At 42.1% G+C, this 15,814-nt stretch overlaps 1 protein-coding gene across 1 annotated transcript in view; it reads left to right on the top strand.

Annotated features, from left to right (window-relative positions):
- HNRNPLL (heterogeneous nuclear ribonucleoprotein L like) overlaps positions 1–14,718 on the top strand; it is a 120,365-nt gene extending 105,647 nt beyond the window's left edge. The window contains exons 8-13 of the mRNA XM_063918000.1: positions 1,531–1,745; positions 3,634–3,755; positions 6,485–6,686; positions 7,108–7,165; positions 7,253–7,351; positions 13,650–14,718. Coding sequence (XP_063774070.1) covers positions 1,531–1,745; positions 3,634–3,755; positions 6,485–6,686; positions 7,108–7,165; positions 7,253–7,351; positions 13,650–13,705 — 752 coding nt within the window. The 3' untranslated portion in view covers positions 13,706–14,718. The remainder of the gene's footprint in view (positions 1–1,530; positions 1,746–3,633; positions 3,756–6,484; positions 6,687–7,107; positions 7,166–7,252; positions 7,352–13,649) is intronic.
- The last annotated feature ends 1,096 nt before the right edge of the window (positions 14,719–15,814 follow it).

Here is a 15,814-nt window from a genome sequence, read left to right as displayed (position 1 = left end):
CTGGTGGGTCCATTCCTTCCACTCCTGTGTAGCTTAAGCCTCGTACACACGGGGAGGGATGTGTGCTGAGTGGTCTATCAGTGACTGCTCAACCCACATCTCTCCCCCCACTCAGCGCAGCGCAATGTGTGCTGAGCGAGGGGGGCGGGGGCGCTCATTTCACCCAGTGGTGGAATGAGCGACCTGCTAGATTGTGGGGCATACACACGGAGGATCCGTGCTTAAATTCTAAGCAGTCTGGTCAAGTTGCTTAGAATTTAGACTGCCGGGATTTTGACTGCATACCATTTTGAACTTTTATAAATTGGCAAAATTCTACCTGAACTCAGAGAGATGATCCTTTCTGGCCAACAAAGGCATTGGATGAATATTGGAAAAAATAATTATACACACCAATGATTTTGATTGTAAGAGCAAAAGGTCCTCTGTGCCGTCTTTTATATCAACATGGTCATCTGAGCGTAACAATGAAACAAAAAAAGAAATGCACATCATGGTTCAGACTAGCTTGGAACAATATATGTGTGCATACTATACAAAGTGCCTTATTAGCCAGTCCCTTCGTGATCAGCAGAATAAAGTGTACCAGGACTCGCATATCTTTAGACCGGCAGGTGCCTCTGCCACATGGAACTGGAGATGGGGTCAGTTCACCATAGTGCACATCAAAGTAGATCTTTGTGTACCATATTCACTCTGCAAAGGGCTAGGATCCTCATATCTGGGTTTTTTAGGGAGACCAACAATCTTATCCTCCTGCTCACCAAAAAAGACTGATGGTGGACTGTATACCATGAAATACAGACTCTTTATTAAAAACGCACAGGGAGTTACATGACTTTCACAACGCAAAAATTATAAAAGTATATTGCACATAAGTTGGACATGTCATAAAGTGTATTTGCTTTTTGTTTCATTGTTACGACAACATGACCATGTTTATATAGCAATGGCACTTTTCCTGTCACTATCAAAATCATTGGACTGAACATTTAAGTAACATTGGACTTTTACTATTAATTATTTAGATTTATTCATCTGCGTCTATGTTTTGGTCCGTACTAAGTACTACTACCTGTATAATTTATTTTCTCTATTGTCTATATGGACACCCATGAGTGGGAATAGTCCCTGCTAAGGCTTCTATGGGGGTGGGATGAAGAGGGAGGTATTGTGACCAGCGGTCACATAACTACGTCCCGCCTATATAAATAAGGGTTAGGTGGCTCTTACTTTGCAGGGTGCAGCATAAGTCCTTATTTTGCGCCTTGGGCATCTGCATTTTATACAGTTTCATTGGATGAAGGATTGCCTGTCAACATCAATCCCTGAATGTACAGGTCGTCATAAATAAACTCTGTTTGGGCATTTTGTATCCAACCTAATTGGGTATGTCAGTGGCGCTTATAGAGAAATGATTGTCCGGTCTTCTATACCAATGCTGTCTTGAACAAAAGTTATGGTAATCTGTTTACATTTTTTATCATGCACAAAGCACTTTGCAGAAACCAATTTATTTCCCATTTACAGGAAACCATGGTCCATTGCTACCGTTACCTAACCGCTACAGGATGGGGTCTAGAGACACTCCAGAGCTGGTTTCTTACCCTCTGCCCCAGACCTCTTCATTCATCCATGGTGGGCCTCCTGTTGGATCAGTGGCCATGGTCAGTGGCCTGCATCAAGAAAAGATGAACTGCTCTCGGGTTTTCAACTTGTTCTGCTTATACGGTAACATTGAAAAGGTAAATGTAAATGTACTTTCATTTAAATGCTCAAACGTACAATTAAAATGTGCATCACAAACAATATGTAATTTGGGAAGGGCAGGTATATGGTCCCCCCCCCCCCCCCCCCCCCATCCTGCATTTTTCCGGCATTAAATAGAGATGAATACATCATATGCTTATTTTAGGTTATTACATACCATCTATGAAAGCTTTATTCATGTTTGCCTGCTCCCGAAATGTCCAGGTGACAAGGTGTGTGTGTGTGAGTGTTACACTTTGTTTCGCGTCGTCAGACCCCTCCCCAACTGCTCGAGGAAGCAATTCACAACATGGTGGGTGGGTCCTGATAATGCAATTCGCAAATCACGTCATCGCGTCTCCCGCACTTGCCCTTGGACCTCAGAAACTACAGCTCCCACATGCAGTCATTTTCTGAGTTTAATTGAAACCAGTTCTTTCCATATCTGTTCTTTTTTTAACAATTTGCACACCTTGTACATGGAACATACATGGGCTGGTGCATAGAAAGACCTCCTTAATTTGTAGTCATTCCGTTTGCCCATACACAGAACTAAAAGTGTTTTCAGCTACAGTGTAGGAAAGTGATCAAGTTTAGCAGACTACATTGGGGACTAATCTTGGATTATATCGGATTTTAGTAAATGGTTGTTGGCCATATAAGATGTAAATACTGTATTATTGCATCTCAGAATTTATTATGTTATGATATTGCGGATACATCTTCTGCAGTGCTTTACAGCCGGTAATTGTGTAAACCAGCCCCTGTCACAGTGTAGCCCATTTATAAATAACTTTTAGCTATTTAAAACTTGTTGCGTATGATAAATGACGCTCCAGCCAATCAGCTCCTAACTGTCATTTTGAGTTAATGTGGAAATTTGTAATAGATCACACTTTTTTTTCTTTCATCATATGATAAACTCGGCAGTGGTGGCAGAAACCATTCCCTAATTTTGCTTACAGACTGCACTGAGACACTGAATGTAATGCTATTAGGTCTACACCAATTTTCTTTTCTTTTTTTTTGGGGGGGGGGGGGGTTGTTATTTTGTGTATCGCTGTGGGCTCGGTGGCTCACTCCGATCCCCTTCACCCCCACAAGGTTACTAAAGGTAATAGTTTGTGACATGGGGGGTTATTCAGATTTGTTAGCAAACCAAAAAAGCAGGCTAATGGGCAAAACCATGCTGTGCTGCAGGTGGGGCAGATGTAACATGTGCTCAGAGAATTAAGGTGCATACACAGTGGGCGTTTTTGCCCAGCGTGTATGCACAGCGATTATCGTGAACATCGCTGCCAAGAAAATAGCTCAGTGCATACACACTGAGCTATTTTCCTGTGCCCAGCGATGTTCACGGGGGAGTGCAGCACTTTCCACTGGGAAAGTGCTTCACTCGGCTGTTCAAACAGCCCGACAGACAGCGGCGGCCAGCGATGATGCGGGAGCGCACATCGGCGCTCATCGCCTGGCCATACACACTGGCCAAATTTGAGCTCAAAGTAGCTCAAAATGCCAAGATTGAGCTACTTTGAGCTCAAAATCGCCCAGTGTGCATGGGCCTTTAGATTTGGGCGGGGTGTGTTCAAACTGAAATCTAAATTGCAGTGTAAAAATAAAGCAGCCAGTATTTACCCTGCACAGAAACAAAATAACCCACCCAAATCTAACTCTCTCTACACATGTTATATCTGCCCCCCCATATAGTGTCGACCTATTGACTGTCTATCTAGAACACTGTCTTTCTATACATTGGAACCTATTCATATAGCACCAGTCAGGCAGATATGGGATCTGATTAGTTTCACCATGAATTTATCTCCTAGTCTGTATGTATGAGCCATGCCACACATGTCTGGATTTCTTTATACTTTCCTCTTCTAGGTAAAGTTTATGAAGACTATTCCTGGCACTGCACTTGTGGAGATGGGTGATGAGTATGCTGTGGAAAGGGCAGTCACTCATCTAAATAATGTGAAGATATTTGGAAAAAGATTAAATGTTTGGTAAGAAATAAACAATTACACTATTAAATATAGTGATAGAATTTGTTAACATGAAGTGTATTTGCAGCTAGTATGTGGATAAGTGTAATGTTGACCGCATAATACCAACGTGGAACTAATACTAATTAAAGAATGTTAACCATATCAGCATTATAGCTTTAAACAGTGGTTCCCAAACGCGGTTCACTCACCCAACAGTATCCCTGCTTGTGCACAGTTTTGTTCTATTACTGTTTCTCCGGTTGTAAAGCACAACAGAATATGCTGCGCTATATAAGCAACTGTTAATAACTAAAATAATCAGACTTACTGAGGTGCTAATTAAGTAATTTTTCCCTAAGCATGGATATCCTTAAAACCTAGACTGTTAGGATGCCTTTAGGACTGCGTTTGGGAACCACTGGCTTTAAACTTCATGCTTTACTGTTATGTTTAAAGCTACAGTGCTGAGATGGTCAAATGCTTTCATTTGCATTAGTATCTCATCGGCATTATTCTGCCTATATGCTAATTTTCAACATTCTTATGTCTGCAGATCACTTCTCGTTGTGGGTGCTGCAACTCCTTAGGCCAGTTTTTCCCAACTTCAGTGCATACTGTACTTTCCAGGTGCAAAATCACAAGTAAAATAATTAATACCACCTGTGGATCTTTTAAAATGTGACAGCTCGCAAGTACTACACCTGTGCTCCAGCAAGTATGGACCACCACCTAAACGTGTAGTTGAGCAATGAAGCCATCTTTTGTCTTGTCTTCCGAGCTCTATGGATTGTTATAAGCTGCAGGCAATATTTCTTAGCTGCACAAATTATAAATGCATGACGTTATGGGTGTAGGTTCATACTAGGATCCCGGAGATAGTTGTTGGTGTCCCCCTCCACTTGCATTCACTACCAACAACTAATCCCAGCAGCAACCAGACACGCAGTCTCTCCAGGGGCTTCCAGGATGGGGGAGTTTACGAATGACCTGGTCTCGGGCGTATTAGAGGGTCCCAGCCCAGGTTATCTGCTGTGGAGGGGGGGGGCAGGCATGGTCACCCTGTGCGACTGCCTGTAGCCCCTGTACAGCTGCGAGGAGGAGGGGAGTGTGCGCTCAAGAGGAACTCTATTATTTTCTTATAACCCACAAACACTCAAGTATTGTCTGAATATATACCTCTTCCGGTAATCTTATTAAATTACTGAACCACCAACATAACCTGCTTATGCTACTCTAACCAATTACCACTTCCCTATTCAGTTCACACAAATCTTACATGTGTTCTTCCTACACTCATACAACCCTCCAGACCAACATTGCTGTGTGACTGGATCATATAACCCACAAGGCACTTTTTATCCTTAAGTTGGACATACACTACCAACTGTTTTATCAGATCAGCAAATTGCCCAACTAAATGATCATGTAGTTTGACTCCATACACTACTAACTTGGGCTGGTTATATTTATGAGGGGGCCTGTCCGCATTTTTGTGGGCCCAACATCCCTGTGGTAGCCATCCATGATAACAGGCCTGAGGCCGTTTTGGACGATGGTGAAGTGGATCCTTATTGGAGGTCTCCCCTCTATGGTTCCATCAGCTCAGGCTGGCATTTTTTAGTGCTGGTCACCACAGATTCAGGAGGGACCTTGGTTTTTCCTCTGAATTTGGAGTAATTGGCACAAGGCTGAAGCATTGTTGGTTAAGAATTGTTTATTATTTTTATTTTTTTGTTTAAACAATAGACATAGACCGTGTCTGCCTAGTTCTGTGATATCAAAATGGTTTGATTGGCCAGAAAAGTTGATCTTTAACACACTAGCTGCCATATAGTGGACAATAATTGTTCCAACCAGCTGTTTAGTAGGCTGGTTGGAACACGTTCTGTTCATTGTATGGGGCAGCTTTACAATCTTCTTGAACCAATATGCATTATGTGTTATGTATCCTCATGTACCCTCCTCCTATTTCACTATATATTGCATTCTTGCGACCAGGGTCCCTTTTACCTCTCTCTGGGGTAATTGAATTATAGCGGCACGCATCATGCCGCTTTAACACTTCCTGATTTGCCTCATTACCGAGGCAAATCAGGACAGGACATAGACAAGATGTACTAACATCTTGTCTGACGAAGCGGCGTTGTCCCCGTGAGCACACAGCGCATCAGCTCAGTGCTGATGTGCTGTGTCTCCTTCCCAGCCGGCTCTTTTGCACATGCGCAGGATCTTGCTACTCAAGCGAGATCCCCAGCGCAGTCCGAAGCCAGAACCCGCCACAGCCAAGGACAGCTCTGTCCCTGCTGTGTTGTATGGGCATTGCCACCTGCAGCTGTCGAAATTGACAGCTACAGGTGTCTGATGCTGAGCGTTCATACATAGCCCGACCATATCAGCCTGCTATCCTTTTAGTCTCTTACATGGGGGAGAAGCGGGATCAGCGTACATAACATGCACTGATACTGCTTCTCCCCCGTATCGGAGGGTAATATATTTACCCCACTCTCTCTGTTAATGCCTATTGTTAATTACTCTGGTTGCTGACTATAAAGCACAATGGAATATGCTTGCTCTATGTAAATCAATGTTGTTGATGATGATAATTATTTAGATTTGTATTCCTTTTAATACAATAGCCTGTCTGTAAATGTTCAAAATGTCTGTTTTATACTAATGTTTTCCAAGTGGAATATATAAATAGATATTAAAAAGGAAATATGTCCTGATATTGTCTGTCTTCATTACAGTGTGTCAAAGCAGCACTCTGTTGTCCCAAGCCAGATCTTTGAGCTTGAAGATGGCACAAGCAGTTACAAGGATTTTGCAATGAGCAAGAATAACCGATTTACCAGCGCCGGGCAGGCCTCTAAGAACATAATCCAGCCGCCATCCTGCGTTCTGCATTACTATAATGTCCCCTTATGCATAGAAGAAAGCATCTTCCAAAAGGTAAACTATATATACAGTGTGTCAGCGTTTCTGTTGTGTACGTTCTGACGGTTCATCTGTTATGGCACCGATACATCTACAGTCCGATTCCCAGTTCTGCTGATTGCGTTCAAAAATGCAGATCAGTGGACATCGATCATCAGTGATCCGTCGGGAAATCTGCAAAATACAGTATGTTAAAAATCTCCAACTCGCCGATCCCAATTATTTATTATTCTATTGGCGAATTGAGGATTTCCAATACGTTGGATTTCTCCGATCTCCCGACCCAGGTATCTCCCGAACGGGAAATTGTCCCGATAGCTTCCTGATGTATGGATCCATAACATGCAGGAAAAGTTAGAAAATTAAATATCATGCACCTGTAATCATTTTAGTTATTTCACATGTTTTATTATTATACTTTGTGTTTTTATTGTAGCTCTGCGAAGACCACGAGGTCCCTAAGTTCATCAAGTACAAAGTGTTTGATGCAAAACGTTAGTATAATCTTGTACCTGTAACATAGTAAACACTTTATTGTACGTCGGGGTTTCCTCACTTAGTCTATGATATGTCTTCTGCAGCATCCTCTAAGACATTGTCTGGCCTGCTGGAATGGGAAACCAAGACTGAAGCAGTGGAAGCCCTCACAGTATTAAATCACTACCAAATAAGAGTACCTAGTAAGTCCTGCTTTTTTTTTTACACACATTGGACAATTTTATAAATTCTAAATGAAAGTACAGTTTTAGCAGATTGGTACATGCCAGGACTTCAGGATGGGAGACTGAATCACAGCTGATCCATCACTCTCAGATGTCTGATCCGGTCACCCGCAGCTGAGTATTGGGTGTGGCGTGGAACAGAGCTGGCAGTGATGAGGAATGTCTGCCAGCTTCTTCTGTAACTACTGCATGAGAGTGAAATGTGATCCGCAGTCTGTGGCACATATACTGTACCAAAAGATACGCAGCCAACAGCAGGGAGAGGCCAGACAGAAGGGAGCAGACAGTATGTGTTTCTGCCATCCGTTCTTTACTCTGCAGTGCTGATCTTAGGCGCTAATGGGGTTTATTTGAAGAGCAAAAAGAGAAAGCTCTTTTTTTTTTTTTTTTTTTTAATTGTGTAATTTTTATTGGAAATTTTTAAAGTTACACCCAGACATTAAAGAGGCATATGATTTGTAAGGCAAACATGAGGAATAATACAGGAGGGCATAAACAGTGTATAAATGACAAAATAAAGATTAGCCACCAAGCCATCGGACATGAGAAATGGAACAATAGCAGGATATAGTAAAAACAATGACATACAGAATACTTAGAACTTAATTGCCACCCGAAGGCGCCATTTGGGTGTACACATGAGAGAACCAGATTTATAATGGGGCATAGGTGACATACCATAAGTAAAAATATAAATAACTCGCATCCATCAGAATACTAAAACAAAAAGCCTCACATTCCCCCCCACCCCATATACCCTAACCTACAAACCAAACAAATACACAAAATAAAATAAAGACACCCAAAGCAAACCTCCCAAGAACCCCCCACCCTGTATAACCTAACCCCAACCTAGGCATACCTGGATCCCCATAAGAACCCCATCCCTAACTACACTACACCTAAATGCCTAACATCCCCCCAACCCCATAACACAGGATAAGTATACCGTATAATTGACTGGGGCAGCTAAATAAAATGGCCATAAACTAAGTGGAGCAGGTTATACCCGCAGAATAGTAAAGTAGTATGCAAATACTGAGGTAGCTGAGCTTAAAGACAGAATATAAATATAAATGGCTGTGGAACTAAAACAAGCGACAACAGACTAAATATGGCAAGCTTCTCCCACAAAATGGTAAAAAAAAGTGCACACGTTCTTAGATACAAGGAGCTGGAAAACAGACATAATACTGATGTAACACTATATAAAGGTCCATACACCAATTAGAACAGGATTCTCTCGGAAAGTAAGTGTTGCATGCAAATATTTAGCTATAATGAGTACGAGGATAGCAGAACAACAAAACTATAGCTACAGGATAAGCACACGATTTACTGTAAATGACGGGCAATTAAATAAAAGACCATAAACTAAATAGAGCAGGTTATACCCATAGAATAGTAAAGTATTATGCAAATATCAAGCTAACTGAGTGTAAAGAACAGACATAATATAAATAGAAGTGGCTGCAGCATTAAAATAAATGACCACAACCTATATATGGGAAGTTGCTCCTGCAAAATAGTGAAAAATGCACATACAGTAGGTTTAGATACACTGAGCTGGAAAACAGACGAATATCTATATAAGTGACAATAACACTAGATAAATGGCCTTACACAATAGAGCAGAATTCTCCTGGAAAATAATTAGTTGTATGCAAATAATTATTTAGAATGAGACAAGAATAGCAGTATAACACAACTGGAGCTATGAAAGGATGTACAAACAATATGAAATTACGCAGTAGCTAATGAGAATCCGTATACAGAACAGAGCACAGTAAGGGTCTCAGCGGCCAGTGAAATGGTTCCCAGTCCCAAGGTGAGCAAAATCAGTCCGGAGGATGAGTTCACCCTGGAACAAAGTAATCCAGCCAAATGACAGTCCCTCGAGAGTGGGCAGAAGGATAAACTGGGCCATCAGCTGTCACACACAGCTGTGTCAAAATAAACGTATAGGGACAAGTGGCAGCTGAAGAAAACCGGATTAGGGACAAAAACCTCTATCCGTGGGTTACACCGAACCACTGTTCCAAATAAATATTAGAGCAGAAAGCCATTCCCTCTCGTGGACTGCCAGCAAACTGGAGGATGCTACGTCGCCATTCTCCCTCTTCATCGGATAAGTGACTCTGTGTGACTGCAGATTGAATCTTCACGCGGGACCATGGAATCACCACTAAAGAAACAGAGACCGCTGGAGGATCCACACGCGCCATCACCTGCCGTAGTTCCCGGTGAATATGCGTAAGGTCATCCCTCAGCTCCTGCAGTCTATTAGTAATTCGTTGCTCGGAAGAACCCACAGCGGTAAGCACCTGCTGTAGTGTAATAGTAAGTGGTGCAGATAAAGTCTCACTGAGGGGCCCTGAGAGCTGCTGCACCGAATCAGGATAAAAGCACATAGAAGCAAAGCCATCCTGCTCACCAGCTACAGAGTTGTGGTGGAATTCGCACATTATGACAAAGCTGGAGACAGGGCACAGAAATCCACAGGATACTGCCACCAAAACCTCTGCAGAGTACACTGGCCCCAGCAGCTGAGTGAGGGCAGAGCTGCAGCAGGAGCACCAGCCACACTGAGACCAGAGTCTGCCTCAGGATCCAGTCACAGACTTCACCAGCCAGTAAGTTAGGACTCTTGGCACAGAGGATCCCGAAATTCACACTGCAGGAGCAGAGGGGGGTACTGCAGTCCTGCAGAAATTTTCAGCCACAGAACACCAGGGAAACAGGAGATAGATCAGGATATTAGCAGGAGCTCTGACAGGAAGCTGCCTACACCATGCTGTGTCTAGAAAGCTCATATTTAATGCGTAGATACCTTACCATGCATCACTTTGGAAGGGGGAGGTAATAACAGGGATATTACAGAAGCCAAAATTGATGAACTGATTAATTTTAAAGTAGCCTTTATTTCATATCCATATAATCTAGTGTTTTCTCGTAAGATATTCCAAGTTTCAGAGGGGTTCAAATATATTTGCCCTCTGAGATTCGTATTAACATCCAAAAATAAATATTATTAAATTGCTTTTGAAGAGTCTGATCCAAAGTAAAATAATTCAGCTTGTGATTGCAAGGTAAGTACAGGCAGAATGAGGCAAATACAGTTCTAATAGCTAAGAAATAATATGTGATCTCTTACGGACTCCACAACACTGTATATTCACTTCTGTAGTACACGCGTGCATTAGTAAATACATTCAGCATCTCAAAAATCCTTGTCATTCTGTATCTTCTTATTCCACACAACCGATTTGTACAAGTACAGTATGTGTGCTGACATAGAGGAGAGAGGTCCTGTGAGGCATTTCATCCCGAATTCCCCTATATAAATGTACTGTAGCAGAATAAAATGTTGTATCTTGAGTAATTGTGGTTAGAATTTCCATGTGCAGTGACCATTTGATAGTTCTATAATGATTTGTAATGGTACCGCGCAGGACTGCAGGAGCATCACACTTGTCACACTTTTTAACCAGCAGTTTTAAGAACAGTGTATTTTCCCTTTTGTAATGCAGGAAGAATAGGATACCAGATAGGGATACTATATGGAAAAGTCAGGATGATTTTACCTCTAGAAAATGTATCTTTCAGCCTAATTTTGCAGACCTGTTTTTACTACTTAAAAAGAAGAAAAACCGCGCTGTTGCCGGGATTTATGTGTTTAAGCTGCCCTGAGCAAAAAAAAATAATTAAATAAATGCTAACAATGTGTTAAGAACAAGGCGCTTGTGAAAATGTATGATGTGTTTTGCAACAAATAAATGTTGCAACACTGCAGTGCAATACCTGTAATAAAAAAAGGATTAGTAAATGTTTACAGCCCTTTTGTTTGTTTTCGGTCCTGCCGGGTTCCTATATTGCCGGCTCTTTATCCCGCTGCCGTCTCTGTGCGGGATGGTCAAATTCTATCTTTCCCTATACTACCCACCTTGTTCTTAACAGTGGTGGGACGAGATCTTGACTCCGGGCGGCTAGGTTCTCTTTCACCGCAAACCGCCGCTTGCTTCAGCCGCGTCTCCCGTGTGCCGTGCTGTGCTGCAGGGACCGCTCGGGATCCCAGCTTGTGAGGCGGACGGATGATTTCTTCTGTGCGCTCGCAGAATTCCTCCTAAAAGAACCCAGCGTCTCCTTGTTCTGCCCAGAACAAGGAGACGCTGGGTTCTTTTGGGAGGAATTCTGCGAGCGCACAGAAGAAATCATCCGTCCGCCTCACAAGCTGGGATCCCGAGCGGCCCCTGCAGCACAGCACGGGAGACGCGGCTGAAGCAAGCGGCGGTTTGCGGTGAAAGAGAACCTAGCCGCCCGGAGTCAAGATCTCGTCCCACCACTTTTAAGAACAAGGTGGGTAGTATAGGGAAAGATAGAATTTGACCATCCCGCACAGAGACGGCAGCGGGATAAAGAGCCGGCAATATAGGAACCCGGCAGGACCGAAAACAAACAAAAGGGCTGTAAACATTTACTAATCCCTTTTTTATTACAGGTATTGCACTGCAATGTTGCAACATTTATTTGTTGCAAAACACATCATACATTTTCACAAGCGCCTTGTTCTTAACACATTGTTAGCATTTATTTAACTGTTTTTACTACTGCAAGTTGGTGATCAACTACATAATGCTAAACTTAAAAACTGAATGTAAAATCCACATCTTCTCTCTAGAGCAGGGGTTCTCAAACTCGGTCCTCAGGACCCCACACAGTGCATGTTTTGCAGGTAACCCAGCAAGTGCACAGGTGTATCAATTACTCACTGACACATTTTAAAAGGTCCAGAGGTGGAGCTAATTATTTCACTTGTGATTTTTTGAGGAGACCTGCAAAACATGCACCGTGTGGGGTCCTGAGGACCGAGTTTGAGAACCTGTGCTCTAGAGTGATACAACCTTAGCAGCGAAAGGACACTCATTCAGGCAAGACTGTTACTTTACAGCCCTAACTACTGTCTGACCGTTTGGGCCTGATTCTGACGTGGTAGTAAAGCAAAAAAGAGCAAGTGACTGTTAACTTGGACAAACCATGTTGCACTGCAAGCTGAGCAAATACATAATTTTTTTATTTAATTTTTTTGCATGCAGCGTCAATACTGGCTGCTTTTGCATGTATCCCACAAACACTGGTCAGCTTTATGTCACATCTGCCACACCTGTAGTGCAAGATGTACAGTTACTTGCTCTTTTTTTGCTCTACTCCCACCTCGGAAGCAGTATACACTAATATAATACTGCATAGTGCAATCATGGAATGAGGTAAAAGATCGGGGGGGGACACATTTAAATAAAAATAAAAAAAAAAACCTTTTTGTGAACAAATAGCAACAGTACATTTAGGAACCTTGATTGTTTGTTTCATTGGTCAGAGAAAGCTGTAGCAGGCAGTTCTGTATTTGGTTCATTCAAGAAAGCCCCCAAATCCTACATTCATGCACTTCATGTATCCTGGGGTCATGTGACTTTGGTGTGCTTGCCATGTGTTGTTATCATAGGAGGAGATGTACTAAGCGTTGGAGAGTAATAAAGTGGAGAGAGTTATAAAGAACCAGCCAATCGTTCCTTACTGCCATGTTACAGACTGTTCAGGGGGAGATGTACAAAGCAGTGATAAAAGTGGAGACGTTGCCCATGGCAACCAATCAGCTGCTCTGTATACTTTTATAGTATTAAAATTATAAATGTTACGTCAATGCTGATTGGTTGTCATGGGCAACATCTCCACTGGCTCACTTCTCCACGTTTATCACTGCCTAGTGCATCTACCCCTGTGTTTGAAAAAATGACAGGAGCTGGATGGTTGGCAGTTTATCACTCTCCAAAGCTTAGTACATCTGCTCCATAGAAAGATAGGTATGTTTGGTGCTTCTGGAGATACATTGGCTGGTCAAGGCTAATACTGTAACTACTACAGTAATGGAATTTGTTTTTTTGTGGGTTTTTTTGTTTGTTTTTTAAACATCTTTATTTGAAGTATTAGCTCAACAGAAACACAAAAGAAATGTACATTGGAAAAAGAATAATAGTACAAGCATCGTCCAAGCACATCACATATCTGTAGCGAGACCATCTAATAATGTAATGCTAATAATTTAGAAATATATTCAATTCACAGGTGTCTGGATTTTGGAGATGGAGAGTGTTACATTACACAGTTAAAATTTAGCATTTTCGTATGATCATTTTGTGAACAAAAATAAATGATAGAGCCCGCTGCTTTACTGCTAAAATCATTTCTTTGTCTTCTGCAGATGGCTCAAATCCGTATACCCTGAAGCTGTGTTTCTCCACCTCCTCCCATCTTTAAACCTTTTAAACAAGAAGATTGTGTGAACACCTATTCCATTTTTTTGTTCTCTGCATGATTACAATGCCTTGTAATGGTTACACAGTGGGGTGTTTAAAGCTGCAACGTGTATTTGTAATATTTCTTGTATAATTATGAGGCTGGTAATGTTTAGAGAGTACAGCGTGAGGCTCTAGCTGTTGCCCAATGACCGCGTAATATTTCCTGTTTTGAGGTTTTACCTTCCTTGTGTTGTCAGCACACACCAGATATTTCATATTGTATCCCCAGAATTACAAATGTACTAGTTTTATACTAGTGATTTTATCTTACTGTTTAGACATTTTATGCAAAACACATATTTTGGATATTCCTACAATTTCAATTTTAAAAGTCAACAAAATACAGAGAAACATGACATGGGAATTATTTTTTATCAGGACAGACAGAATTATTGTATTACTAGTAATTAGCACAGAGAATGCTGTAAGGCCCCTTATCCATTAGTGTTACATGAAGGCTAAAAAAATTTCGGGTAAAAGCACATGGTGAATGTCCAATGTTTTTAACAGGAAAAACTATCAAACATTGACTTTTCACGTAATTGGCGTACAAAGGCATTATTACTGTAAAATACAGATTTTTTTTATTTTTTTAACGTTTTGTATGTTGCTATGACACAGAAGTTGTAGATACTGCATACATATGGAATTGTTTTTTCATGTCACGCCAATGCTCTATTATGATAAATGGACACTTAGCGACACTGTATACTATTCACTTTAGTGTAGTGCAAACCATATAGTAGATCTTTTATTGAGGTGAAAAATGAATTTATATTACAAGCCTATAGCAGCATAGTGTGAGTAACATTAAACTCCTGGTGTAGCCACGGGGATGAGGAGTTATGATCATGCCCACAAAAATAAGAATTTACTCACCGGTAATTCTATTTCTCGTAGTCCGTAGTGGATGCTGGGGACTCCGTAAGGACCATGGGGAATAGCGGCTCCGCAGGAGACTGGGCACAACTATAAAGAAAGCTTTAGACTACTGGTGTGCACTGGCTCCTCCCACTATGACCCTCCTCCAGACTTCAGTTAGGATACTGTGCCCGGAAGAGCTGACACAATAAGGAAGGATTTTGAATCCTGGGTAAGACTCATACCAGCCACACCAATCACACCGTATAACTCGTGATACAATACCCAGTTAACAGTATGATAACAACTGAGCCTCTCAACAGATGGCTCAACAATAACCCTTTAGTTAAGCAATAACTATATACAAGTATTGCAGACAATCCGCACTTGGGATGGGCGCCCAGCATCCACTACGGACTACGAGAAATAGAATTACCGGTGAGTAAATTCTTATTTTCTCTAACGTCCTAAGTGGATGCTGGGGACTTCGTAAGGACCATGGGGATTATACCAAAGCTCCCAAACGGGCGGGAGAGTGCGGATGACTCTGCAGCACCGAATGGGCAAACTCTAGGTCCTCCTCAGCCAGGGTGTCAAACTTGTAGAATTTAGCAACCGTGTTTGACCCCGACCAAGTAGCTGCTCGGCAAAGTTGAAGAGCCGAGACCCCTCGGGCAGCCGCCCAAGAAGAGCCCACCTTCCTTGTGGAATGGGCTTTCACCGATTTAGGATGCGGCAGTCCAGCCGCAGAATGTGCAAGCTGAATCGTACTACAGATCCAGCGAGCAATAGTCTGCTTTGAAGCAGGTGCACCCAACTTGTTGGGCGCATACAGGATAAAGAGCGAGTCAGTCTTTCTGACTCCAGCTGTCCTGGAAACATAGATTTTCAGGGCCCTGACTACGTCCAACAACTTGGAAGCCTCCAAGTCATTTGTAGCCGCAGGCACCACGATAGGTTGGTTCAGATGAAACGCTGATACCACTTTGGGGAGAAACTGGGGACGAGTCCTCAATTCTGCCCTATCCATATGGAAAATCAGATAAGGGCTTTTACATGACAAAAACTGGACGAGAGAGCGCAGGCAGACTCCACAGAAATTTCACAATTTTAATATACAGTGATCACATAATACGGTATACATATACCTATTTGATACTAATAAAACCAATAAAATTCCGCACTACAACTCCATATGTTCCACACA

Source organism: Pseudophryne corroboree, chromosome 4 (genome assembly GCF_028390025.1).
Source record: "Pseudophryne corroboree isolate aPseCor3 chromosome 4, aPseCor3.hap2, whole genome shotgun sequence".
Taxonomy (NCBI): domain Eukaryota; kingdom Metazoa; phylum Chordata; class Amphibia; order Anura; family Myobatrachidae; genus Pseudophryne; species Pseudophryne corroboree.
This window is presented reverse-complemented; position numbering and strand designations above follow the sequence as displayed.